General features: G+C 39.2%; 1 protein-coding gene across 2 annotated transcripts; it reads left to right on the top strand.

Moving 5' to 3' along the window:
• Positions 1-21,854, top strand: map3k15 (mitogen-activated protein kinase kinase kinase 15). Of its 2 annotated transcripts, XM_044043242.1 has the most exons (30): positions 1-745; positions 2,155-2,294; positions 2,975-2,998; positions 3,835-3,912; positions 5,360-5,553; positions 5,895-6,063; positions 6,148-6,254; positions 6,492-6,662; positions 6,799-6,911; positions 6,990-7,149; positions 7,706-7,856; positions 7,953-8,060; positions 8,626-8,675; positions 8,951-9,046; positions 9,194-9,281; positions 9,529-9,662; positions 9,765-9,892; positions 10,086-10,216; positions 10,582-10,687; positions 12,203-12,360; positions 13,359-13,542; positions 13,626-13,803; positions 15,301-15,475; positions 16,059-16,244; positions 16,607-16,712; positions 17,202-17,448; positions 18,545-18,657; positions 18,737-18,843; positions 19,680-19,756; positions 20,601-21,854. In XM_044043242.1, the coding sequence occupies exons 1-30, from the start codon at positions 433-435 to the stop codon at positions 20,692-20,694; spliced, it is 4,086 nt and encodes a 1,361-aa protein (XP_043899177.1). In that variant the 5' UTR covers positions 1-432; the 3' UTR covers positions 20,695-21,854. The 2 variants fall into 2 exon arrangements, with proteins under 2 accessions (XP_043899177.1, XP_043899168.1); XM_044043233.1 differs by lacking the exon at positions 3,835-3,912.
• The last annotated feature ends 4,549 nt before the right edge of the window (positions 21,855-26,403 follow it).

Genomic DNA, 26,403 nt, shown 5'->3' with positions numbered 1-26,403 from the left:
TGCTGCGTCCTGTCCCCGTGCGTAAAGGACACAGTTTTATATTTAGACCTCCAGAATCACAGGGGCAACATTTCAGGACTGTGGTCAGAAGAACCTGGCTGTATCTTCAGATTCTAACCTCAAAGCAGGCTGAAGATCCGCAATCAAAGAGATTAAAAACACCAGTGGATGCCTTTTATTCTCTCCTCTCTTCCCTCTCTCTCCACCTCTCCCTCTGTCGGGGATCTAGTCGGATCCAGTCTGGGTGAAAGCGGGCTTCCTGGTGCGAGATAATCGGCACATAATGTTGGTTAATGAGGCGAGGATGTGGAGGCACAAACTCAGACGCGCTCCTCAGGTGCGCAAAGAGTGAGAAGGCAGAATAAAAGAGTGCACGGGAGGTGGAAGCTCACTGAAGAAGGAAGTGCACAGTCTTCCGCAGGTTTTGACGCCATGGAGACCGGCCAAAGTGCGCAGGTCACGGACATGGGAGCGGAGCACTCCGGCGGCGTGAGCGCGGTTCTGGAGCGGGAGCGGGACAGGGGCGACGTGTCCAGCCCGAGTCCCCCGTTCAAGCAGCGCTCTCTGCGGGTCGTGTACGTACTGAACGACGGACTGAAGTCGGTGATGGCGAGCAGTCCCGAGTCCGGAGCGCTGCAGTGTCTGCAGAGAGCCTGCGACTCCGAGAGCGCGCTGCTCACCACCGTCACCTTCGGAAGACTGGACTTTGGGGAGACGTCAGTGCTGGACAGTTTCTACGACGCAGGTGCGGTGAGGTGATCCTTCTTTAAAGTTCACTTAACTTTAACTAAGTCCAGTTCCCCTCTGACTGATCCTTCAGAGACACCACGTACCTTAAAAGTATGTACAATTACAAGTATGTTACCAGAAAGTAACTTTGGTAGAAGTTGAAGTCACTTAGTTAAGTAAAAGTCTTAAAAGTGTATGACATTTACTGTACTTAGGTATTTAAAGTCATTTTATGGTATAAAATGTACTTAAGGAGAAGTAAAAGTATTTAAAGTTGTCTTTTCACTGGTAGGTTGTGGGTTCAATTCCTTGCTCTGCTCGTCTATATGTGCCCTCGAGCAAAGACACCAAACCCCGCGTTGCAAACTGTAGTGTAAAGCAGCTAAATGAAGACTAGAAAAGCTCTAAATAAATACAGACAATAATGCCAACTCTTCTTCTTCTGATTGTATTTGGTAGTAACGAGTAACAAAGAGTATATATAGTGGAGCAGACGTAATAAAGAAGAGTAAAAGTAAAAGTTGCTAGAAATATGAATAAAAGTGAAGGTACAGATTGAAAGTGAATTTTGTCTTAACTGTCAATTCTAGCAACTAGAATCTTATTTTAATCAGAATAAAAGCTCTGAACTCTTTGTTAAATCATTAAAGTTGGGGCCCATATACTGATGCCACCAATTGTTGTAGACCAACACTTGAAGCACAACTGGCAGTTATAGTTAATTTGAAGTGTCAGCTAAATATCTGTTGACATGATATCGAATATTTGTTGATTACTCATAGAGAGTCAGAGAGTGTTACCCTGTGTGTATGTATGTATGTATATATACATGTATATATATACATATATATGTTTACAGTTTACAGTTTTGCCCGTTAGCAGAGATAAAGATAAGTAAACATACTGAATCACTTACTCATAAACGTGCGTCAAAGGGAAGTGAAAACGTGTTCGCAACACTTGCAACATTTAACCAGGAATTATTAGACTTAAAAACAGTATATTATAATATTATAGATTTTTTTTTCTTTTTCACATATTTTATACTTTTTATACTATATACAGGACAAAGTAAGTAATATTTCATTTCTAAATACCCTGGAGTTCAGATAGTATTCATGTTTGTTCAAGGGAACAAAATACAAAGCAGAAAAGAGTGAAATACAAACAAAATAAATGTAAAGTTTTTGATACATTTTCTTAAAAGAAAGGAAAACAAAAAAGAAAATATTTCCCAATGAAATTAGATTTTTTTTACAATTAATATATTCCTTTTATTTTATTCATCTTCTAAGTTCCTTTTTTTGCAGATGGCTCCATACTTCCTACTTTTTTTTATCACATTCCCTTTTATGTGTACACATATTAACACGTAATGTAAAATTTTTGCTCTTTTAGAACTGTTATTATTGTTCTTCCTCGCAGACATCGCAGTCGTGGATATGAGTGACGTGTTCCGGCAGCCGTCCTTGTTTTACCACCTGGGTGTGAGGGAGAGTTTTGACATGGCTAACAATGTCATCCTGTACCACGACACCGACCCTGACACTGCACAGTCCTTGAAGGTACACACACACACACATTCCCTAGTCCAGGGGTCTTCAACCTGTGGCTCCACAGCCGCATGTGGCTCTTCAGCACCTCTGCAAGTAGCTCCCTGTAGCTTAGACTTTTATTTTATAAGTCTTAATCGTCAAAAGAGCTGTTCGGGGCAGACAAAATATCCTCATTAGGTCAAAATGTCCCAACTAAGGACCCTTGGACCAACTGTAACCTAACATACAAGTAGGATTTGCTCTTGGGCTCCCCCAGCAGTTTGTAAACGGTACTGTTTGTCAGTGACCGGGGAGTCGCTCACCCTGTTGAAATAATCTCAGAGACATTATTTGAAGGTTAAAAGTCTCAGTCGTTCAAAAAGCTCATTGAGCCGGACAAAAAGTCCTCATAATGTCAAAATGTCCTCACAAAGACAGTTGTCCCCATATTTTGTGTCCTCAGTATACACGTGAATCATATCTTCGCACCTCTCTAAAGCAAAGTCGTCCCCGGAGTTATTTACAGACTGAAGTCTGAGAGACTGGGCAGCACATTTAGTCTAGCACTGAGCTGCAAGTGAGGAAACAGCTGTTTCATGTAGTTGTGACAGTATAATTTAAGAGTACACAGACACACACACACACACACATACACGGTCTGCTGACCAAATCCACACTAACATGCTTGTTTTTCTCGTCTCTCTTTACAGGATATGGTGGCGCAGAAGAACACGGCAAGTTTCTACGTGTGTGTGTTGTGATGTGATTTATGTGAACACATTGACTTGAGCTATAAGTGGAACAATATTTGTGTCACGTGCTGGTTTTTGTCCTCTAACTCACACCAAAACATGAGGGCTGCACACAAAGGACAGCATATACTGTATACAGTGAACAAAGAACATAGTTGAAAATCATGAAAAATTACACCCAAATAAACATAAAACGTTGGTTTGAATTGTTAATACGCAAATAATGTTTGTTAATTTGAGCTTAAGTTATCAAGATAAGTGACACTATCTTTGTATAACTTGCTAATTTTAGTTAGAATTGGTAAGTCGAATTACTTTATTTTTTACTTTTTTATTCAAACTTAAGTTTTCAAGTTATATGAAATTATATTCACATTAAAATTGAATTTAGCAATCTTCATGTAACTTGCTAACTTAAGTTCAAATTGATTACAAAAAATGTTTTCATTCAGGCTGAAGACAGCAAGAAGTTATCTTTGTATAACCTGCTAACTTTAGCTTGTATCACACTCAAAATTCCTTTATTGAAACACATTTTTCAAGTTCCATTGTCTTAGATTACACTTGGTAATTTAAGTATAGATTTGGTAAGTCAAATTAATTTAGTTATTTCAAACTAAAGTCAGCAAGTTCCTATTAAGTTGAAAAGTTAGTGCTACATGAACATCCCTTCATGTAACTATAGCCTAGGTTGAATTGGTGAGACTCAAATGAATTTAGCTCATCCAAAAGAAAATTAGCAAATTATATGAAATTGTCCATATGTATTTTGCCAACAATTTTGTTTTTACTGTTTCTCAATTGTGTGTGTGGAGTAGACCACTCGTCCACCTATGTTAGGTTTTCCTTGGGTTCAGTTGCCTCCAGAATACAGAGGCTCTGGATTGCGCAATAAAGTAGGTACCGTGCTGCACCAAAGCATGCTGGGAGTTTTCTGTGAAAGACTAATAATCATAACAACAGCAGCCAGCTGATGCCCTAGTGGGATTGTTGTGTGAATAACATAATAAGACCCCTAATTATGTTCCACTCAGAAACCCAAAGGAGTGCAAAGACTCTGAGTCATGACACTCTTCTGCTAATGCTTCGATAATGATATGTTAAAATGTATACATTTAGATAAGCCCATGAAATAAATAGTGGCCAGGCCACATATCCTTCATTTATAATAAGCATTGGTCATGTTCACGTTAGCTGATACTGTAATGTTTTATTAACAGAAACATTAAACCACATTTGCTCCCTGATCGTCTTTATCAGTGCATAAACCAAACTACCAATCTGTGTCACTTTACACTAGCACGTTAGCTTAATGTGGACTTTATGTTTGTTTTGTATGTATTTATGTGTAATATTTAGAAAGATTTTTTGGATTATTATCCATGTTATTATAGTATAATTATGTTGTTTTAATTTGATATTTGATATTACTAAAATAAAATGTAGTTTGAGCACAACAATGTCAAACTGTCAAACTAGCCAACACTTCAACAACCTTAAAGTTTACAAATATCAGGGGTGCAAAAAAGAATGTTCTGATACATTTTCCAGTACAACAAGAAACAGAAAACTTTGAAGAACTCGTATTCTTCTTTTGTTGATCATGATGAGGCGAGTATATATGATGGAATTGGGCCTAGCTAAACTGCTGCTAATGTTGGTTTATGCTAACTGGACTTTTAACATACTTACACATACATACACATTAACAGTTATTGTTGTTGCTGTTGTTGTAGTTCTTTTTTGCCTACTGCCTAAGAGTTATTGTTATATTGCCAGCCAACAACTTAGCATTTCAGCTTAGCCACTTCACTTTGTGTTTTCGTGTGGATGCTTTTGAGAACTTTATGTACCTTGTGTATGAGTGTTAGGGCCAAATGTGAGAACATCTTTTGAAAGAAAGAAAAATAAATAAAACAGCATCACTTCTGAAAATAAAGTCAGAATTATGCGACAATTTTAGAACTAATATTTAATATTTTTACTGCAGTTTTTTTTTTTTTTTAAAAGCAGTGGAGTTGTGTTAACATATTGACCTGTAATGGGTTAAAATCTAAAAATTTAATTATCATTTGATATGTATATTTCAGGCTGAAATAGTTGTTGTGTTTTTATAGCAGTTATAGCAGGAAGGTGACATTTTATGCCTCTAGGAACAAATTAGTCAGGCTATTAAAGGAACTCATAAAGGTTAATATTTTGCTATATTGTAATTCACATATGTGGGAATGCATGTTTATTCTTTGTTATCTTTGTATTTACTGTCTTTGCTGCTGTGACTAATAAAGGACTTTTCCTTTTCAAACTGAACAAACTAAACTTTCAAACCCTCTCTCCCTCCAGGCATCCAGTGGTAACTACTACTTCATCCCCTACATAGTGACTCCCAATCATGAGTACATGTGCTGTGAGAGTGACGCCCAGCGCAGAGCCAGTGAGTACATGCAGCCCAGCTGGGACAACCTGCTGGGGCCACTGTGCGTTCCCCTGAACGACCGCTTCACCAGCCTGCTCAAGGACATCCACGTCACGTCCTGGTAGGAGATCAACAAGACAACAAAAAATGATTTTCACTTAGAGATATTACCCCAACAAATGTAGTGTGTCCTAATATACTGAACAGTCATGTGGCTATTATAGATCATGTTTTGTGTTAGTGTAGCAAACATTTGCAAAATATAGAAAAGTATAGAAAGCAACAAAATAAAAGATAAATAAAAATATGTTTAAAAATGACTACAAAATCCTAAACTAACTGAGAAAAACAATCACACACAGACTGACTGCACATGTCCTGAACTATGAAAACAAGAGATGTAAACAATGTACGTAAACCGGCAGATGGATAGAAACTGTTTCCAATCTCTGGTTTTTGTAGCGCTTCCTTTAAGGACACCCTGCTGAACGACATCAGAAAGGCCCGGGAGAAATATCAAGGGGAGGAACTGGCGAAAGAGCTTTCCCGCATCAAACTCCGCATCGACAACACAGAGGTCCTCACTCAGGACATCGTCATGAACCTGCTGTTTTCCTACAGAGACATACAGGTACAAACACAGTGTAAGAGGTCATTGTGTGTGCACATGTTTTTTTTAAAACAATAAATATAATGAAACATATGTGACCACCAGGATTATGACGCGATGGTGAAGCTGGTGCAAACCCTGGAAATGTTGCCGACCTGTGACCTGGCAACGCAACCCATGATCCAGTTCCACTACGCCTTTGCTCTCAATAGGTAAACAGGAAAAAAGGAATTAAGAGATGCTCGACACACAAAAACACCCATTAATGATCTAAATTAAGTTTTGACATATATAACATCATAGTTTCTGTGAGAATTGCAGGCTGTAAGCTTCAGTGCAATTACAATATTAGATGCATTACGGCATTACTTTAAGCTTATAGCTGAAGCATATTTGCAGGATGACCCTGGTCAATAATTCACCACCTGTATACCTGTACATGAGTGCAGGAGAAACAGTCCCGGTGACAGGGAGCAGGCACTGAGAGTGATGCTACAGGTGCTACAGTCGTGTGAGCATCCGGCACCGGACATGTTCTGCCTCTGTGGACGGATTTACAAGGACATCTTTCTAGACTCGGATTGCAAGGACACTAAAAACAGAGACAACGCTATACAATGGTACACACAAATGAAAAAATGCAAACTGCAACGTTTCAAGAGTTTTTATGCATAATAAATAAACAACAGACGTTTCAGGCCCTCATTATTTCTCTGTGTATTTATGTATTATGTGCTGTTCTTCCCCCGTCTTCAGGTACAGGAAGGGTTTTGAGCTGCAGCCCACTCTCTACTCTGGTATTAACCTGGCTGTCTTGCTCATAGTTGCTGGTCAACAGTTTGAGAGCTCAATTGAACTGAGGAAAATAGGTGAGAGGATCCTGAACATGAATATCAAAACTTCAAATCTTAACAACTTAACAACTTTATTACTTTTAATGATCTCAGGTGTCAGGTTAAACAGTCTGCTGGGCCGCAAAGGTTCCCTGGAAAAAATGAACAACTACTGGGACGTGGGGCAGTTCTTCACCGTTAGCATGCTCGCGAGCGACATCCCCAAAGCGACGCAGGCTGCCGAGAAGCTCTTCAAACTGAAGCCGCCTCTCTGGTGAACACATGAACATTATTTACCATTTTTAACTGACAGTATTATCAGTATTACCAGAGAATAAGGTTTCTCACGACACAAAATAGTTGTCGCCTCACGTTACACATGCTCAGGTGCTAGCTGTGTTACACACGCTAATACGCTAACCTCTTGACTCGTGCTGTCATTATTTATTGCTCATTTGCATTAACTACCGACTAAATTACTTCTTTTTCTGCTTTTCTCGCTCACTCGGGGTCAAGGTGATAATAGTTTTTCATTAGTTTTAGTTTTTATATCATTTTGACTTTTTGTTTTTAAAATTAGTCAGTTTTAGAAGTTTTTAGAAAAGGTTAGTTAGATTTTATTAGTTTTAATGCTTAGTTACCTTTCAAAATTTTCTGATAAATTGTTGGGTTGTTGATGGAATCTCTTTTTTTCTTTTTCAGTCTTATTTATTTGTTTTACACTATTAAATGATTTGGTTGGGAATGTGGCTAGCATGTGGCTAGCATCTAACTTAGGAGTATCATTTATTTGTTGTTGATATTTTTGTTGTATTGTTTTTGATTTCCAGGTATTTGAAGTCGGTGGTGCAGAACCTGCAGCTGATCCAGAGGTTCAAGAAGCAGACGGTGGAACATTCTCCTCATCGGGAGAGACTTGACTTCTGGATGGACATTATCGTGGAGGCCACGCAGGGAACCACCAATCGACTGCGCTTTCCAGTACAGAAAACACAGCGATGCTAAATTTAACACACACCATCACCGTAAGATGCAGTATTCTGTAATTAGTTTTGAATTTTGTCTTTTTATTATTAGGTGTTGATTCTGGAACCGACCAAACTTTACCAGCCTTCATATGTGTCCATCAACAACGAGGCAGAAGAGAAGAATGTTTCCATTTGGCATGTTTCTCCTCCCGAAACAGTGAGTATGTCATGTCTTGAAAGTGAAATTAGCTGCCACGAAGTGAGTTTTCCATTCACCACCTTTTTATATAATTTTCTAATAAAGCAAATGTTATAAAAACAGTGAATTTGTGAAGAAATGTAACAATTGCAAAGTGAAATTGACTGATCTGTTAAGTTTGCATATTGATAAAAATAACCTGTGAGGACAGGTGATGGCAGGTAAATGTTGAAATTATAATAATTATTTTAACCTGTGAGGACAGGTGAATGATGACGACAGGTGATGACAGGGACAGAGGAATGATGAGAACAGGTGAGGACAGGTAAGGACAGATGAATGATGAGGACAAGTGAATGACAGGGACAGAGGAATGATGAGAACAGGTGAGGACAGGTGAATGATGAGGACAGGTGAGGACAGATGAATGATGAGGACAAGTGAGGACAGGTGAATGATGAAATGATAATAATTATAAAAGACAGAGTTTCAATGAGTCTACTTGACTATGTGACCTTTTCTAAGCAAATGTGTTTGCTGTTTAAATCAATAAGGTTAATTTGTATTATTATTTATTTTACAGAAAGGAATCCATGAGTGGAACTTCACTGCAATGTCCATAAAAGGCATTAGGTATGGATAAAACGTGAAGAGGAAAGTTCCCAAGTTGTTTCCAGAGCCTTCTCGACTATTGGTCAAATAAAACAAAATTAGATTGTCTTTTAATTTAATTTTAACAAGTTAATATCTATTTGTTTATTCTGAATTTTGGACTGAGAAGTAATGTTTGACATTTTAAACACATTTTGGTTAGGTATTTTATAATGATTCAAATGTGGCCATAGCCAATATAATCTAATAAAATGGAAACGTATGCCTACGATGATGTATTTACACTTTTCCTGCAGTATCAGCAAGTTTGACGAGCGCTGCTGTTTCCTCTACGTCCACGACAACTCTGACGACTTCCAGATTTACTTCTCCACTGAGGAGCAGTGTGGTCGGTGAGGACAAACACCTGTAAATGTGTCTGTGTAGGTGTGTGTGTGTGTGTGTGTGTGTGTGTTTGTCCGTGTCTGTGTTTGTGTTTGTAGGTGATGAATAGGAGGTGATTATGATTATTATTTTGACTATGTTCTGACTGTGTGCAGATTTTGCTCCATGGTGAAAGAGATGATATCTGATGGTACAGGAAACTCTGTGGAGCTGGAAGGGGAAGGAGATGGAGATACACTGGAGGTGTGTTGGTGTATATTTGAGTAGATTTGACACTAAATATGTCACGACAGCAAAGAGATAAAAAAACAATGCAAAGCAGTGGCGAAAATACCAAATCAGGATAATAAATGTCCAAATTCTGACAAAAAGTCCAAATAAATCAAAGGTTTAGGTTGATGATTGTGACAAAATGTGTTCATAACTCCGGTTGATTGTTACTGATGAATTCTATGTGTATGTGTGTGTGTTGATCTTTGGGTGATGACAGTATGAGTATGACACCAATGAGACAGAAGACAGGGTGGTGTTGGGACGAGGAACCTATGGAGTGGTGTACGCAGGGAGAGACCTCAGCAATCAGGTCCGAATCGCCATCAAAGAGATTCCTGAGAGAGACAGCAGGTACACAAACCCATAACTATTCTTTAATTCGTTCTTTAGATGGGTTGTTAGATGTATAAGGAAGGAGAATCTCTTTCACTGCCGTGTCTTTTTGTGGAACAGATACTCGCAGCCTCTTCATGAAGAGATCGCTCTTCACAAGTACCTGAAGCACAGGAACATCGTTCAGTACCTGGGCTCCGTTTCCGAGAACGGATACATCAAGATCTTCATGGAGCAAGTGCCTGGAGGTGTGTTTGTGCAACACAGACTCAGATTACTACTCAAAACACCACAGTGAGGCTGTGAAAAACAGTCAGTTTGTATTGTCCATGTTAGAGATGGATGCTTGTGACCTCTCGGTTACTGGGCGGTGTCTCTAACGGCTTGGTCGTTTTCCCATTTCATGATAGGTTTTGGACACTCCTTCTCTCCTTTCTCCAGGAAGCCTGTCAGCGCTGCTGCGGTCTAAGTGGGGTCCGCTGAAGGAGGCCACGATCATCTTCTACACCCGACAGATCCTGGAGGGGCTGCGGTACCTGCACGAGAACCAGATCGTCCACAGAGACATCAAGGTACCTTAACACCAGACTAAAGACAGGTGTCTCAAATCAGTTTAATAAGGTTCGGTACACACAGGCAACCAAAAATGGCAAACGATATTGGTACTGGGTGAAATTGGATTTAAAATTTATTGTCGAATATTGGCAAACAGGCCAAGATCTCCTGATTTTGTCACCAAGTAAAAGAATGGAGGGTCCAAAAGCAACTAAAACAAATGGGAAAAAAGTCCAATAACATGCATCCCTGGCCAGCATATAAAGTTGTTATATATAAAACAAGACATCATAAAAATTATATTTACAATTTGATGCTAATGTAAATGTATCGTTGCCTACATGACTGTATATACAGCACTGTCCTTCTCTGTGTCCATCAGGGTGACAACGTCTTGGTTAACACCTACAGTGGTGTCCTGAAGATCTCGGACTTTGGTACCTCCAAGCGTTTGGCAGGGGTCAACCCCTGTACGGAAACATTCACTGGTAACTCTAATTCTCTCTGTGCATTAAATTGCTAATATGTTTTTGTACACACAAGCATTTATATTTGTGAGTAAAATGTGACCAAAAAAACCCCAAAAATTGCATAACAAATGGACAGAATTTGAAGAAATCTACTAGTCTTTGAGTTTACACACAGGAACACAATAGTTTTCTTCTGGAGCCAACCTTGAACGTAGCTCACACTGTACAATAAAATGTTCTCCTAACAACTGGAATTTTAAACTGTCAATGACTCTATGTTTATGACACATAATATTTAATACTGCTAAAGATTGACCATTGGTTAAGACCTCAATCTTGGTTGGTAAAGAGATCAATTGTTATATTTCCAGTTAGTAAGTAGATTTAATTTAAAGGGTGTAAGAAGATGGTGGAACAACACAATACAAAATGATACGATAAGAGAAATAGGGTAAAAGGAAATTTTAGACATCCCTCCAAATATTACAGTACAGAAAAGTAATTAAAATAGAATAGGAAAACATTATAAAATGGAAATAATACTAAATTCATAACATTTTTCACCTTCTACAACTAACAAACGAAACTGCCAGATTGTCAGGCACCACATTAAGCCTCAACACCTCAGTTAAATGCTCCAATAATGACTCAGTGAGAACAAAGTCGAACAAAGTGCCGTCATTTGTTTATAATCTGTCTTAAACGGAGTCATAGAAACGCTGCAGAATCTCAGGTTAAGAAATGATGACCCTCAAAATGTCAAGAGCCACTATCAGCCTCTATGGAAACACTCATATACACACACACATACACAAGTGTGTATGAATATGTGTGTGTGTGTATGACACGAACATTCATTGGCCATCTGGCATCTCCAGCTGCCAGTGAGCTGTGTAATTAGATTAGCTAATCAAGCAAAGGCAGAAGGGTGTTTACCTTTCATTAGTAGGTGTGTTTGTGTGTGTGTGTGTTCACTCTGCAGTCTTTTTATAGCTCTCTCTCTCTCTCTGTGTCTGTCTCTCTTTTTACATCCGTAGTTAGAGCTGAGGAAAAATGCCAAATCTGCTTAGACAAACAGGCGACAGACAAAATACAATATATTCTTCTTATCATTATTATTATTTTCATGATATATGATTCTGACTAAAACTAAATGTTCAGTTGTTTTGAGTTTAATGTTGAATTTTTGCCGCAGAAATACAATTTACAATGCGTGTATGGAGCCGTATTACCCAGATATCATCTGTTCTTTTATTTGTATACGTTTGCATAATTTAATGTTTTAGAAATTTAAACTGCAAATTTAGGGTCTGTTTTCAAAAGAACATTGGTTATAGACTACTTACAGTGTCTGTTTGTTTTTTTTTCGGAAAAAGGGTTCAAATCATATTCTGACAGTATGTGTTGAGAAAAAGGTCAGTTTTCTGTAATTCTTTGTCTCAGTCCGTGACAGAAAACAGAAACTGGTTGATACGGGCACGTAAAAATCTGTTTTTCATGGCTTGTTTATCTGTGTCTCTGGCTGTTCTGTAGGTACACTTCAGTACATGGCACCAGAGATCATCGACAAGGGCCCTCGAGGGTACGGGGCCCCCGCTGACATCTGGTCTCTGGGATGCACCATCATAGAAATGGCCACTGGGAAACCACCCTTTCACGAGCTGGGGGAACCGCAGGCAGCCATGTTTAAGGTCAGTATTCACTGGGTTAAAAGGGTTTTGTCTCAACTAACTCAACTCATCAACAATTATATAAATGATACATAATAAAAGAAAAATGAAGGAGGACGTGCAGCCAAAATTCCCAATTCCATCCAGTTTTGGGGGTGGGGCTTTTTCACGGAGGGACTGCCCCCAAATGTATGGGTTTGATTTTGTCCATTAACCATGAATAAAAATGTAGTTGATGTAGTTTTCCGCTGTACAGGGTGAGTCCAAGCAGTCCAAGTTATATTTTACTGAATAGTCACCAGGGGGCGATACCACTGCCTGTACAAAGAAGTCCCATTTGAATTGAAGACTCTAAGAAAATGAGATTTCTCACTTGATTTATAACATCAGCAATTATTTTCCTGGAAAGTTGATGGACTCTATCATTAGTTCCAGGTCCTCTACAACAGAACATGTTCATTTTGTAAATTATGCTCCAACTTAGAGGAAAAAGAGACAATAAATCGCAGCACAAATGTGAGTGTGATTGACAGCTGTTATCATTCTGCTTTGCAGGTGATGTTTGTGACTTTCCGGGAGTTTATTTTGAAACAGGAAGTCCACATTCATTTTTTTATTTACATGATATAGATTATACAAAATCATAATTATCAATATACTTTATACAAAATCTTATTCCTTTGGAGGTAAAATAACACTCAACAGGAATAGAAAAATAAGGTATAAGATTATGAAAAACAGATAAAATTTGTGGAAAAAAGCCGATTTAAATCAAATTAATATACATGCTTAATAAAAGAAATGAAATGAAAGTGTGAATGTAATGTATGTATAGACAAAACGATGAAATAGAACTCAATTAAGAAAACAGTTAAAAGTGTTTCAGTTCAACTATTTGATCACAGGAATTATTACATCTAGGCTTTCCAAACCTACAAACCCCTGCTTTAATCTTATTTAAAGGCATTAAATTGAAGTATTTCATACGATTCCACGTTTTCTGCATCTCTGTGTTTCAGGTGGGTATGTTTAAGATCCACCCAGAGATCCCAGAGTCTTTGTCGCTGGAGGCCAAGTCGTTCATCCTGCGCTGCTTTGAGCCTGACCCTCACAAGAGAGCCACTGCGTCAGATCTTCTCAGAGACACGTTTGTCAGGCACAACACAAAGGGCAAGAAGAGCAAGATCGCATTCAAACCCTTAGGTAATAAAAGAAACACACACTTACATTCTACACGCCTGTTTTACTCTACGATACAAAAGTGTATTTGTGTTGTTTGTGTGCAGACTACATCCAAAACGTTTCCCTGCCGGTGCAGTTGCAGTGCGAGGCCACCGGGAGCAGCAGCAGCGATCACGGCTCTGTGAGCCCAGACTGTGACTCCAAACACGATGTTTTCTTCAACAAGAAGAAAAGCTCCGGCTCCGAGAACCTGCTCAAACCCCCCAACTCCAACTACCTGAGGTGTGTTATATGTATATTATATGTGTATTTAAGTATGGTCACTTATCGGGAGTATTTGCAGAAAAGGGAACCTTTACAGAAAGAAATGCCCGACTTCTGTGTTGTCCTACATTTGGTCAACACGGGGAGTGGCACAGGAATTAATGTGCAAAACAATGTTTTTAAATTTCTTATCGGACAAAGATGAGCTACACATTGTCTTTTACACAATTAAAATTATTCCCTGCACCCCTAGCTCTGCCAAATCAAATATTGCTGTGGCGACCCCTAGAGAGGGAGAAGCAGAAAGAAAAAATTTCCAGACAAATGGAAATTCCTGGATGTGTTTAAACTATCACATAGCCTGGTATTTAATTATACTAATTCGCGAGCACATACAGTCCTTGCAATGACAGGTTGCTCCAAATGCTCTGAACAAAAATTGTGGGCCGTTCTCACAAGCACATACAGCACATACTGCTTTCGACCTGGTAATTAGAGTGCCTGCTCAGCAATACAAAGCAATAGAGTACTCCAGTGGTACTCGTCCCACAGCTTTGAGAAAAAACCCACACATCCTATATCAAAATGTGCAGTTTGATCAGGAATGGTGTGCTAGGACTCAAAGTTTTGATACCTATTACGGTTTATAAACAATTTCAATTTCAATTTCAATTTAGGTTCAAATCACCTAAAAGCACAGATCATTCTGGTCAAACCTTCCATTGACTCCCATCATAAAACTCAGCTTTTGAGTTTAAAAAATAAAATAAAAATAAGACAAACGTGATTTTAAAACTGTAATTTCTCAGTCAATTCACACCCATAAAGCCTCCTAATGCTCACAAACCAAAAATGTAATCTGAAGCATCAACTGCTCTTCAAATACGACAACTAAAACACATTGCTTTCTCTGTTAGTCACCGGTTTTGGACAGTTAGAAACAGGTGTTTGGAAGGGGGTGGGGGGATCAGGGAGGGGGAGGAGTTTATGTAACCAGTGTTTGAAGGTTCAATCCACCCAAATGTTACTCCACTGATTCTCCATTAGTAGTACCTAGTTTTTTATTATTATGTTCCTCTCGCAGTGTTAAAATTATGTCTCATTGCTGAGAAAATACCCATGACTTGTGTAGAAAGATGTGAATGAATGTGAATGTGTGTGTACTTGTGTGTTAGTTTGGTTAGCAGGTGGCCTCATTGTGCTCACAGTTTGCTCCACTGCCTTTTAAGACACCGACTTAATGAGGTCTGATCATTTTATGACATTCAGCTGGCGGCTGAGCACACACACACACAAGCACACACCCTTGTGGTGTGTGTGTGTGTACTTACGTGCACGATTTAGCGCTGACTCATGCTGCCTCTGCACTTTCCTGGGCACACAGTGTCGCCAGGCGAGCCTTGAATCTGCAAATAAACTGAAGGGCGCATCACACTGTTGTAAATCCTTTCTCCTGTTTTATATGACTGGAGCTCACCCTCTGTGTGTGTGTGTGTGTGTGTGTGCGTGCGACAGTGTGCCAGATGAGGGCTCAGTGTCCGAGGACCGCAGTGCCCCGCCCTCTTCCGAGGACAGGGACAGTGGACTGTTTATGCTGAAGAAGGACAGCGAGAGACGTGCCATTCTGTACAAGGTCCTCAACGATGACCAGGAGAAGGTCATCTCCAACCTCAAGGAGAACCACATTCAGGTGTGTGTGTTCTTGTATTTGTGGTTTTGTGAGGACCAAACAAAACAACAAAAAGTGAGGACCCCTTTGAGGTGTGGCAGAACTCAAGGACCAGCCAAACTGTCCTCACTTTCACAAAATGTCCCCACTTCCTTTGGTATACATACCAAAAAAAAAGAGGTAGGTACACAGTACACGTACCTGCACTACCACCTTTTTGGGGTTCGGTGACAGGACCCCACAGAGTGAGGACCTTCTGGACATTTTGGCCATTCCTCATGTTTTAACAGATCAATTAAGCCAAAACTTTTACACAGTGTACAAGACAGTAGATACAAAAGCAGTAGTAGTAGGAGTAGGAAAAAAATGTATTTTGTCATTTTGGTTTCCATTGACCCCACATGACCCCTGAGGTGACTTTCATGTATTAAGTCTTAATAAGTGAAGCCTGAAGAAACCTTTATCACACTTTTTGTTGGTCATGAGTACAAATATGTACGGTGGCCTGGAATTGCAAACCGTTATTACAAATAAGTTTACTGGTCAAATAATAATACTGTGAATTATAAATGAGTGTGTATTTTGTGTGTATTTGTACACACAGGGCAGTGAGGAGCTCCTGCTGTCCCTCGACCACATCAAGCAGATCATCTGCATCCTCCGAGACTTCATTCATTCTCCAGAGAGACGCGTCATGGCCGCCACCATCTCCAAGCTCAAGCTGGACCTGGACTTCGACTCCACCTCCATCAACCAGATCCAGCTGGTGCTGTTTGGCTTCCAGGACTCGGTCAGTGCACATATTCAGGCTTATGTTCTGTTATACAACAACTTTGACTTGATTAATAATGTTAAATTACAAAACAGGTGATAAAGAAACCTTTTTGAAAAGAATCACATTAACTTATAAAGCAATATGTTGATATAAAAATAGAATTTTTTAGCAATGTTAATTAATTTTAGAATGAGAGACACTTTTAAAACACCAAATAATATATATTGGTGTGATAAAGGATTGCTGTGTGGCATTTTGTGACACCAAGTGGTGAGGTTGTATGTTACTATTATTGTACTATTATTATTTCACCATATTGACCAAAATTATATATTCAACTCTGTGTGTGTGTGTGTGTTTGTGTGTGTGACCCTCAGGTGAATAAAGTCCTAAGGAATCATCACATTAAACCTCACTGGATGTTTGCAATGGACAACATCATCCGCAGAGCTGTGCAGGCAGCCATCACCATCCTCATACCAGGTGTGTGCTGAACTCCTGTCGCCATCTAGTGGACACACAAGCATCTTACAGCATATAATTTAAATTTAATTAACATCAGTTTTTTATTTTTTTTTTGTTTTCTAGTCATAGAAATAGTTATTTATTTTTTTTAGTTATAGAAATTGTTTTTTAGTTTTATAGTTATAGAAATATTTTATTTTTTATAGTTTTTTATTTTAGTTATAGAAATAGTTTTTTCATAGTTTTTATAGTTATAGAAATAGTTTTTTTCACAGTTTTTATAGTTATAGAAATAGTTTTTTATTTTTTATAGTTTTTATTTTTTAAAGGAATATTTTTTATAGTTTTATAGTTATAGAAACAGGTTTTTTTTATTTTTTAAAGTTATAAAAACGTATTTTTGTATATTATTTAAATGGCGTTGCATATAGAACAATACATAAATATATTGTATAATAAATCGTTTAAAATTGTAACCACTGTTAAGCCGATCTTCAAACTTCACAGAGCTAAAGACTCACTTCGGCCCGGCATCAGAGTGTGAGGGCGCGGAGAAAGAAGACGAGGTGGACGAAGAGGAGGCGGAGTTTGTTCCGGTTTTAGCTTCTCAGGCGGAGGAACTGGGCTTGACCACTGAACCGGCCCATTCTGCAGCCACCCTCTGCACGCCAAACCCCGCCCACTCCCTTGAGCACCAGCGCTCGAATCAGCAACTGGGGGCTCAGCTGGGACGACTCAAACACGAGACGAACAGGTACAGAAAACACATTTGGAATAAAATGTATATATACCTTTGTGTCAGAGGTGTGATGTTTACAAAATAAATATTCTCAGCCAAAAGACATCTACATCAGTGTTTCTCTAGGGCCACAACCTCCAAGTTTATTAGTATCTTTAGGTTTTCAGGTGCTATATGTATGAAGTGTATTAAATTAAGACATTCATAAATTAATGACCATGATGTGTCATCAGAGATTAAGGATTGACTTCAGTACAATACCTTTCTTACATAATGAATATGAAGCCAAACAGACATGGACCACGGATGGAAAAACAATTGTAGGACTTTTTTTTCCTTTTCTTTCCTTTCCTTTTCAGTGGTTTAAGCTGGGGTAAAATTTCATCACACATACACACACACTCTCCCACAGACAGTTACACACAGAGGAAACAGCCTGAGGCTGTCTGACAACGTATGAAGAGAAAACACGACAACAATGATGATGAAATTCTGACTGGAGCTACAGGATACGCACACATACACGCGCACACACACACACACACACCCACACACACACACACACACACACAAAGTGGAAAAAACATGCATGTCACAACTGTATTTGCTCCAGGGCTGCACAGTATCGATGGTTGTCTCTAAAATCCACCATGAAGCAAAAACCTTTCTCATTTTACCCATTTTAGCCACTCATTTAATCAAAATGGAATGTTATTAATCTGTGAAAATGTGTGTTTTTTTTTTACACACTGCAATATTACTAGCTGATATAATCAGCATTTAGAGTAAAATGGGCTATGGAAAAGCAGAGAACAGCTGGAGTTAGTTTATTCAGAAGTCTGAAGTATTAATTGTATTAATTTACCAAAAAAATTATGATTTAAATTCATCATATTTCAGAAAATTAACTATAACAGAGAGTTAGTCAAATAATTGGTCTTGATGTACCAAATATATTTTTGTTTTATAAGAAAAAGTTTCTTTCATCGTAAATTTATTCAATAAAATATTTTTTTTTTCTGTCTCATCTGACTTTTAGGACAAAAATAATCATAATTTTTGCCAATATGCACAGTATTTAAACTATTATAACAGCCGCTGTTGTCCGTAGACTGCTGGAGGAGCTGCTGCAGAAGGAGAAGGAGTACCAGCAGGTCCTGAAGACCACGCTGCAGCAGAGGACGCACGACCTGGAGCTTATCAGAGTCAGACACAGGCCTCCAGGTAATAAGAAACTCAGTCATCGACCCACTGATCGATCAAAGTCTTTTCTACGTGTCTAAATCTTGTTTTGGTCTCTCAGACATTGCACCTCCATCCATTTTCCACATCCCAGCGGACCACGAGCCAGACAAGCAGCTCGTGGACTGGCTGAAGGAGCAGGGAGCCGACGCAGATACCGTAGACAAGGTTCAGTATCAGTTTTGATGCTAAGCTTAAAGATTCTGAAAATCTGAAAAAAAACCAGGATTGAAATGAAAACAGGATTTTTTTTTTAAGGCTCGTCTAAAAATATGGCTCAATGGCACACGTGGCAAACACTGTAATGATTTAAAAACTGTCAGTGCATCTTATGAACAGTTTCCCCCCCTTCATTTGTCAGAAACTTGTCAGCTTCTTAGTCCTGAAAATAGTTTTACCTCGATGTTGAAACACACTTTACTTCAAATCCCTAAAGATGAGGAAATGAAGTAAAGAAGAATGGAGCTGCAGTACCACTGATGAGAGACAGAGACAGAGACAGAGAGCAGGACTGCAGCTGCAATGTGTTGTTAAACTGCGATTAACATTGAGAAAATGTCGCTTCTCTACGTGTGATTTTACGTTTATATTCTGTACAAATACTGGCGTTGGTGGTCGCCGGTTAAGTGAGTGTTCCTGACTGTGTGGGTGAGAGTGCAATTGTAGGAGTCTGAGATTAAAGTCAGAATTATGATGGGAAAAATTGGAGTTCTGAGATTAAAGTTACATTTTTGAGGGAAAAAAGTATGAATTCTGAGATTTAAGTCAGAATTCCAAGGAAAAAGGGAAAAAGTCGGAGATTAAAGTCAGAATTATAAAGAAAAAAGCACCATGCAGATAATATTGTGCATTTTAATCATTCTAATCATTCGTGAAGGTGGTCCTCATTATCCTGTGGGAGGACAGGAAGTTAGAAGAGAAAGTTTTATCACTTTTCTTGGACTTTAATCTCTGTGTGATTGTTAACTAGCAATCCTTAACCCTTGATCCTTTTTCTCTCCTAGTTTGTGCTGGAAGAATACTCACTGACCGACCTCCTCAGTGACATCACCAAAGACGACCTCCGCTGCCTCCGTATACGGTTTGTACGCCTACACGTTTTTTATTCTCAAACCTGTACAGGCCACATTTACAGGTTGTATTTCTGCTTAAAATCTGTAGATTTTTCTGTTTGTGAAAAGTGTCAGAAAGAAGACGTTTAGGAAAGCAGAAATCAGTCAAAACAGAGATTAGGAGGCCTAAACGTCAGTTTATGGGGTCAGAGGTGACGGCCAATCACCTTCTCTTCTTGTTGAAGAGTTCCATTAATGTGTTTTTTAAATAATATATCAAAAATAGAACAATAACAAGTTCTGAGATCATTAAAACTGAACTCAACATTTGCTGACATTTTACTGACAGATTATTGAGTTGTCAGTTAATGTTTATGTGGTGGGCGGAGCTAAGGTCACTGTTTTGTCTAGCAATTCTGCCTACTACAGCGTTAAATGGTCTCATGGATTTTGAAGTCGCAGCTCTAATTGGTTTCAGGGCTGTTCTCACTGCAAACTCAGCATGTACCTGTCCCTTTTTTTATTTTAACGCTGGCAGATTTTTATGCAAAGCTTGCAAAGAAAAAGAAAGAAAGTGAAAAGTTTTTAAAGCTTCGTGGTTGTCAGGGAAACTTAAAATGTTAAATCGGCAAATTTGATGACAGATGTTGGAGAGGAAACATCAGGCAAATTCTTCCGGTGCAGTATTCCCCCTGGATTTTCCACGCTGAAATAATATCATCTTTATTTATCTCATCATTAAATTTTTTTTGTATCGGTTTCCTTTTTTAAAATTCACAATTGTAATACTACTAATCAAGATGTTGTCAAAGAGAAAATAGGCTGAAATAGAAAATTGATTCTTAGAGACGATAAAGCACCTTCTGACCTCAGGGGCGGAGTCCTGTGTCGCATCTGGCGAGCCGTCCAGCGGCACCGAGAGCGGGAGAGGCTGACGAATGATGGACGCTCAGGAGACGACGCGTGACAGGGACACATGGACACAGACACACACACACACACTGCCAGTCTCTCTCACACTCGCTGCCTTCTCATCTTCGTACCTCTGTTGCGTTGTTTACACGGGACTCGCTGGAGTCCTTTGCACGTCTGTGCGTCTCACACACAAGAGTCCAACTCGACCAGACCAAAGCCCTTTAGTGCCGGCACTACTTCACATATCTGTGTGTATTTATCGTGAGACAATTGCAACTAAACAAACACAGGAGTTCACTAAATTCTCTTATTTGTCATTGAAATGTCAGAAAATACCGTTAATGTGAAAAACTACATTACTACTACATTATGGCCTTATTTAGTACAGCAGTGATCCACAAACACTGGGTCGGGACCCACACATGGGTTGCAGGATAGTTTCTTTGTGTCCCCAAACAAATTATCCCAACTTTCTAAGTGTGAGAGGTTTAAATAACATGCACAAAATGAAGTTTTGATTAATTTATCCACTCAAAATGATAAATGAGTTGCTATATTACACACAAATACACAAAAAATATATAATAATTGGGCTTGGTGTAACCAATATTTGTGTTTTAGAAGAAAAAGTGAAAATGTTTCCACAAAAAATTCAATGTTTTTCTGTCTCATCTGGCTTCCAGAACATTAAGAATCATATTTTTTGCCAATATATACAGTATTTAAACTCTCTTTTCTTTTGACTAGTACATTTGACTACTATTTGTGTTCATATTAGTACAGTACATCAATGCAGAAGTAGTTTTAAAAAGTTTCTGTCAATGGAAATTGACAGATATTGCAGATAATATTTACTTAAAGCCAAAGTCTTCATGACATTCAACTCTATTCACGTGCCAATCTTGTTTTTTGGGGGACTAAAGAAACATTTCACAGCCTCATTGAGTCACAACATATTCCAAAACTGTGCTCACTCATGTCTGTCTCCTCACTCAGAAAAAACACACACAACCACTGCCTTTATACTTTGTCTGCACGTTATTTATTATACATGTTTTTCGCTCTTATCGTCTTCTCTGTGTGTTCTTGTGGTTTTTTTTACATTACAACTACTGTCTGTATGTATGTCTGTAGGTACTGTTTGTCTGTGTGTTTCCTGGTTGTTTTCAAACTGCAATGAACCTGGAAATAAAGGAAAGTTGTCACCCGTCACTGAAGTGTTTATGTTGGCAGCATTTCACCACTTTTACCGTGACGCTCATTTCCATTTTCTTTCCACTTGGGTCATTTTCCTAAAGAATATTTCCATATGCTCACCTAAATGTGGGCTTTTTGCCGCTTTGTGTGACTTGCAAATTTTTTTGACCTTTTCTTTGTTTATCCACTTGGAAATTTGTTGAACTTTTAGGACCTTTAGGACGTCATATTCCCAGCTCTCTCTCTGTCTTTGTTGTCTTGTGTTTGGAGATTGCTTTTTTTACAGTTTTACCAACTACTGTCAATGAAAACATAAAATCAGTCTGAAAAAACGCTAGATATCACTAGAACACGTCTTGTCTCTAGAGATCTCACACACAAATCGTAAAATAAAGAGAGGAGAACACACAGTCGCTGAGTGTCCGACTCTGCCCGCAGTAAATACAGTCAGATGGATCGCACTCATGCGGCATAATTGTACATTTCCTTCTCGTAAAGAATTTAGGTTTATAACAAAGTCGGTAGAGTTATCGCTAGTCGCACAAAACTTATACGTAAACTAACAGACATTATTTCTCTTTCTTTCCTCTGGCTCGGTTGATTCTGTCTCTATTTCTGTTATTATATCTAACGTGTAAAAATGTCTTTTTTTGGTGTAACGTTACAGCGCCACTTACAGTCCCGGCATATGTACTACAGCGTTTTTGAGTCGTTTCAGGGGGTTCCGTGTGGACGGAGATATTTCCTGAAACGATGCCGTCTTTACGGGGATCGTTTTGTGCCGTTTAAGTCTGGAATGTGGCCTGAAAATCAAGAGACGGAGACTCTTGAAACTGTCAGTTTATCTCGTATAAATGTCTCTCTCCTGTTGTTTTGTTTGTCAGATTATCTATAATCCACTGAGTGTCTGAGCTTGTTCTACATTAACAACTCAAGACCTAAAAAGGCGTTTGCCTGCCTGAAACCTGTTTTTGCCCCGCCTGTTTACGTCATCAACTACCTCCTGTCACATTCCATTCATTACCTAAATTGTCAGTTGCAAGGTTATAATAAAGTTTTAGTGTTCATTTTTTTTGTAATATGTATATTTGCCTGGTGCAAAATTCAAAAGGTCATAATGTACATTATTGTTTACATTTAAAACCAAATTATCACTGGCTATTTTTAATGTGCTGTCCGAATGTGTAAAGGAAAACTCTTAAATTCTTCAAAACTTCAGACTGACTGTTAGCTAAAGTCATAGCTAACATGCTAATGTGATAACCCGAGCCATTGTAAAGTATGTGTTTAAGGTCTGGAAGGAATAATAATGCTTCATTTTTGCCATGTCAGTGTGGTAAATAAAGCTAACGCTGTCATGCTAACGTTCAGCTAGGAGACACATTTTAGTGGTAATTTGCTAATACATGCTGCCATGCTAACAATGCCAATGATAGCAAACCGTCTCAAAGTACCAAAGTACAGGACTACAAATTCAAAAGTTGAGGTTGGATGAAGTTAAAAAATGTAGCCAACAGACTTAAAGACACACATGAACATACAAAAACAAGGAAAAGTCAGCCACCTTCATCTGAGTACAAACAAGTGTCATTGACTCCAGAAAGTAGATGAAAACTAAAGATTTTCTTTTAAGGTAAAAACACATATGCCAGTGCTGTGTTTACATCTAAAACCAAATCGTAAGGGATTATTTTAATGTGCTGTCCCTGTGAACCCTTACATTCTTCAAAACTTTAGACTGACTGTTAGCTAAAACTATAGCTACAGTGATGCTTCAACGGGCCACAGAAGATCTCGGCAACGAAGACGGCATCTACATACAATATCGCACTGTTCAACTTACGACTACAGGCCCATACCAAGATCCTAGAGCAACTCATCCGAGAGCTACTCTTTGCTGACGATGCCGCCCTTGTAGCCTGCACAGAGTCCGTCATGCAGCGAGTAACATCCTGCTTTGCAGAGGCAGCCGAACTCTTCGGTCTCAAAGTCAGCTTAAAGAACACAGAGGTTCTCCACCATCCCGCCCCCCAGGACGCTGGACGGATATTCAGGACATCCAGGACATCCAGGAGGTGTTCATTGGAATTGGTGATCCAAATAAAAGCATAATATTCAGGATTTAGGAAGTTGTTCACGTATGTGGTTGTGTACTACTTGCCATTTTGTGTTACTTCCTGCTTTTTCTTGTCCTCATTTTTTGCCTGAACCTAGAAACTGCATGTGCTGCTGGATGGGGTGTGGCTCCCTCGTTCCCAACAATTACCTTCCACACACCTGGACTCCATCTTCAAATCAAAGACTCAGCAGTATATAAGGACCAGGACCAGTGCCACCACCTGTGAGTCTTGCCTTCACCTCTTTTAGTCAAGCAATCGCTGTTCCCAGGATGTTTCCTTGAATGTTTGCTTTACTTTCCCAAATGTTCAGAGATAATGTTCTCTTAAAATGATATGGAAATGTTTGGTTATAACCTTCTCAAGTTGTTGTACTGCCAGAACATGTTGAGCTAATATTCTCAAGAAAGTTCTCAGCCCAAGGTTTTTCTTGGAGAATATTCTCTAAAAATACATTTTTGGGTGAAATCCTCCTTAAAATGAAGTGAAGTTTTTTTTTTTTTAATTCCCAGATTGTTCTTGTTTAACAATCTAAAAATATTTGATGCTAACCTAAATTGTTTTTTGACTGCTAAAACATTTTTGCCTTAATGTTCTCTTGAACGTTCTTAGCATGAAGTTCCCAGAAGGTTCTTGGGTAACGTTGTATCAAAAACCTTCTTAAAATGTTTTGAGTCAACGTTACAAGAGCATTTTGCCCCAATGTTCTAAAGAAATGTTATTTTTAAGTTCTAAAAGTCTCTTGAGTATTGAATTCTTTGAAACCTCTGGGACTAATTTAGGATGAACCCTTAAATCAAATATAGCTGTGTGCATGTGAGTGTCCATGTTTACCACATCTTGGGGAGGGTTGGGTCCACGCACACTTTAGTAAACTTGAAGGAAAAGCAGAAAAGAAACAAGTCAGATCAGCACATCAGCTGTTTGGAGAAAACTATTTGGGATCTTCATATGAAAGAAAGCAGTAAAAACTGGAGGTGATGATTGGTCATCTTACACTGCAGTGATGTTGCAACCTTCTTTCATGTCCTGCTTCAGGCACTTCACCGTCCCTTCTTTCCTGAAGATGAATTTCACTGCACGGAATCTGGTGTAGGCCGTGCAGTGACCGCGCCACCCTGCAAAGAACACAAAAACACGTGCACACACAGGCAGGAGAGTCACCCGATATTCAGCCTCACATGCCTGAGATAACATCCTCAAGGTTGCTGGCTCGTCATGTGTGCATATCAGGTTGTCACACAACCTCAGTCATTCACCACGCCATGTAAACTCTTCCATGGGAACAGGACACAAAATGACCATAAAGTGGACCTTTTTAATAACAGATTGCATGAGTCTCATAGATATAGCACTGACATCTGAGATAAGTCAGCACAAAACTTTACAAGTCCAGTTTGTAAGAATTAATGACGTCTAATGGTGAGATTGTAAGGACTACGCTGCTCTCCCTTCCCTTTCCCAAGTACATTAGAGAAACTACGGTGGCCTTTGCATACCAGAAAGGCTATGGTTCTTCCTTTGTGTGTTAATGCTTCGAAATGCAAAACACACACACTGGCTGGTTTGTCCATTTGGGCTGCCATAGAAACATGCTAGTGCAAGATGGTGGCCTCCATAAAGCAAGGCCTTTGCCTAGCGCATAACGCATTTTCTTATCTTTGCTTACCTTAAGGCCCTGCTGTACTTCTGTGCAGACCTAACACGTGTGGACAGCGCATGTGCAAACTGATTTTCTGCCCCACCAGTAGGTGGAGTATTAAGCCCCACTAACCATGCAGAAAAACATTTCAACAACAGAAGAAGTAGTCGCCAAGGACAGGCATCCAAACCTCGACCTGGCGATCCACGAATGGGCTGACACCCCGACTCCCCTGCCCGACCGACCTTTCAGATGTGAGCTGCACGAACCAGTCGTGTCCGAGGGAGCTGTAGCATCGTTCTATTCTTCTTCGGTAGGAATGCATCCTATTCCCTGCGTCTAGACTTGTACCGCCACCCACTGGTGAAGTGGGATACTACAGGACCCTGACGCGCGAATATACCAGGCCGTCCAGGATATGCGACACACACGGAAGTATATCACAGGCTTTAGCTTACCTTAGCTTAGCTTAATTTACCCTTAATGTAGGTAAATTTAGCTTATCAGGCTCAATCCTAAGGTTACAATAACAAACCATTTTAAAGTTTTAAAGTGATTTTAAAGCTCACACAAACGTAAACATACTTTCTGCCTGTTTTTAAATCATTTCCTTCAGTATGGTACGAGATGTTGCTTATTTTATTTGTGTCTTATAAGTGTTTGAATAGAACAGGAGACGACTGAGAGGAGCCTCATTTCTCCAGAGACGATCGTCCTCTCGCTGAACAAGGACAAATCTGTGTGTGTGTGTGTGTGTGTGAAGTTAGATGTCGGGGCTGAGCATTGTGTTGTGGATACTCCTAAG

Source organism: Solea senegalensis, linkage group LG1 (genome assembly GCF_019176455.1).
Source record: "Solea senegalensis isolate Sse05_10M linkage group LG1, IFAPA_SoseM_1, whole genome shotgun sequence".
Classification (NCBI taxonomy): domain Eukaryota; kingdom Metazoa; phylum Chordata; class Actinopteri; order Pleuronectiformes; family Soleidae; genus Solea; species Solea senegalensis.
This window is presented reverse-complemented; position numbering and strand designations above follow the sequence as displayed.

Excerpts from the sequence above, each read along its gene's own strand:
- map3k15 (XM_044043242.1), top strand. The coding sequence starts at position 433 with ATGGAGACCGGCCAAAGTGCGCAGGTCACGGACATGGGAGCGGAGCAC. Across the intron at positions 13,804-15,300 it reads CCCAACTCCAACTACCTGAG|TGTGCCAGATGAGGGCTCAG; the intron begins GTGTGTTATATG and ends TGCGTGCGACAG. Across the intron at positions 15,476-16,058 it reads TCAAGGAGAACCACATTCAG|GGCAGTGAGGAGCTCCTGCT; the intron begins GTGTGTGTGTTC and ends TTGTACACACAG.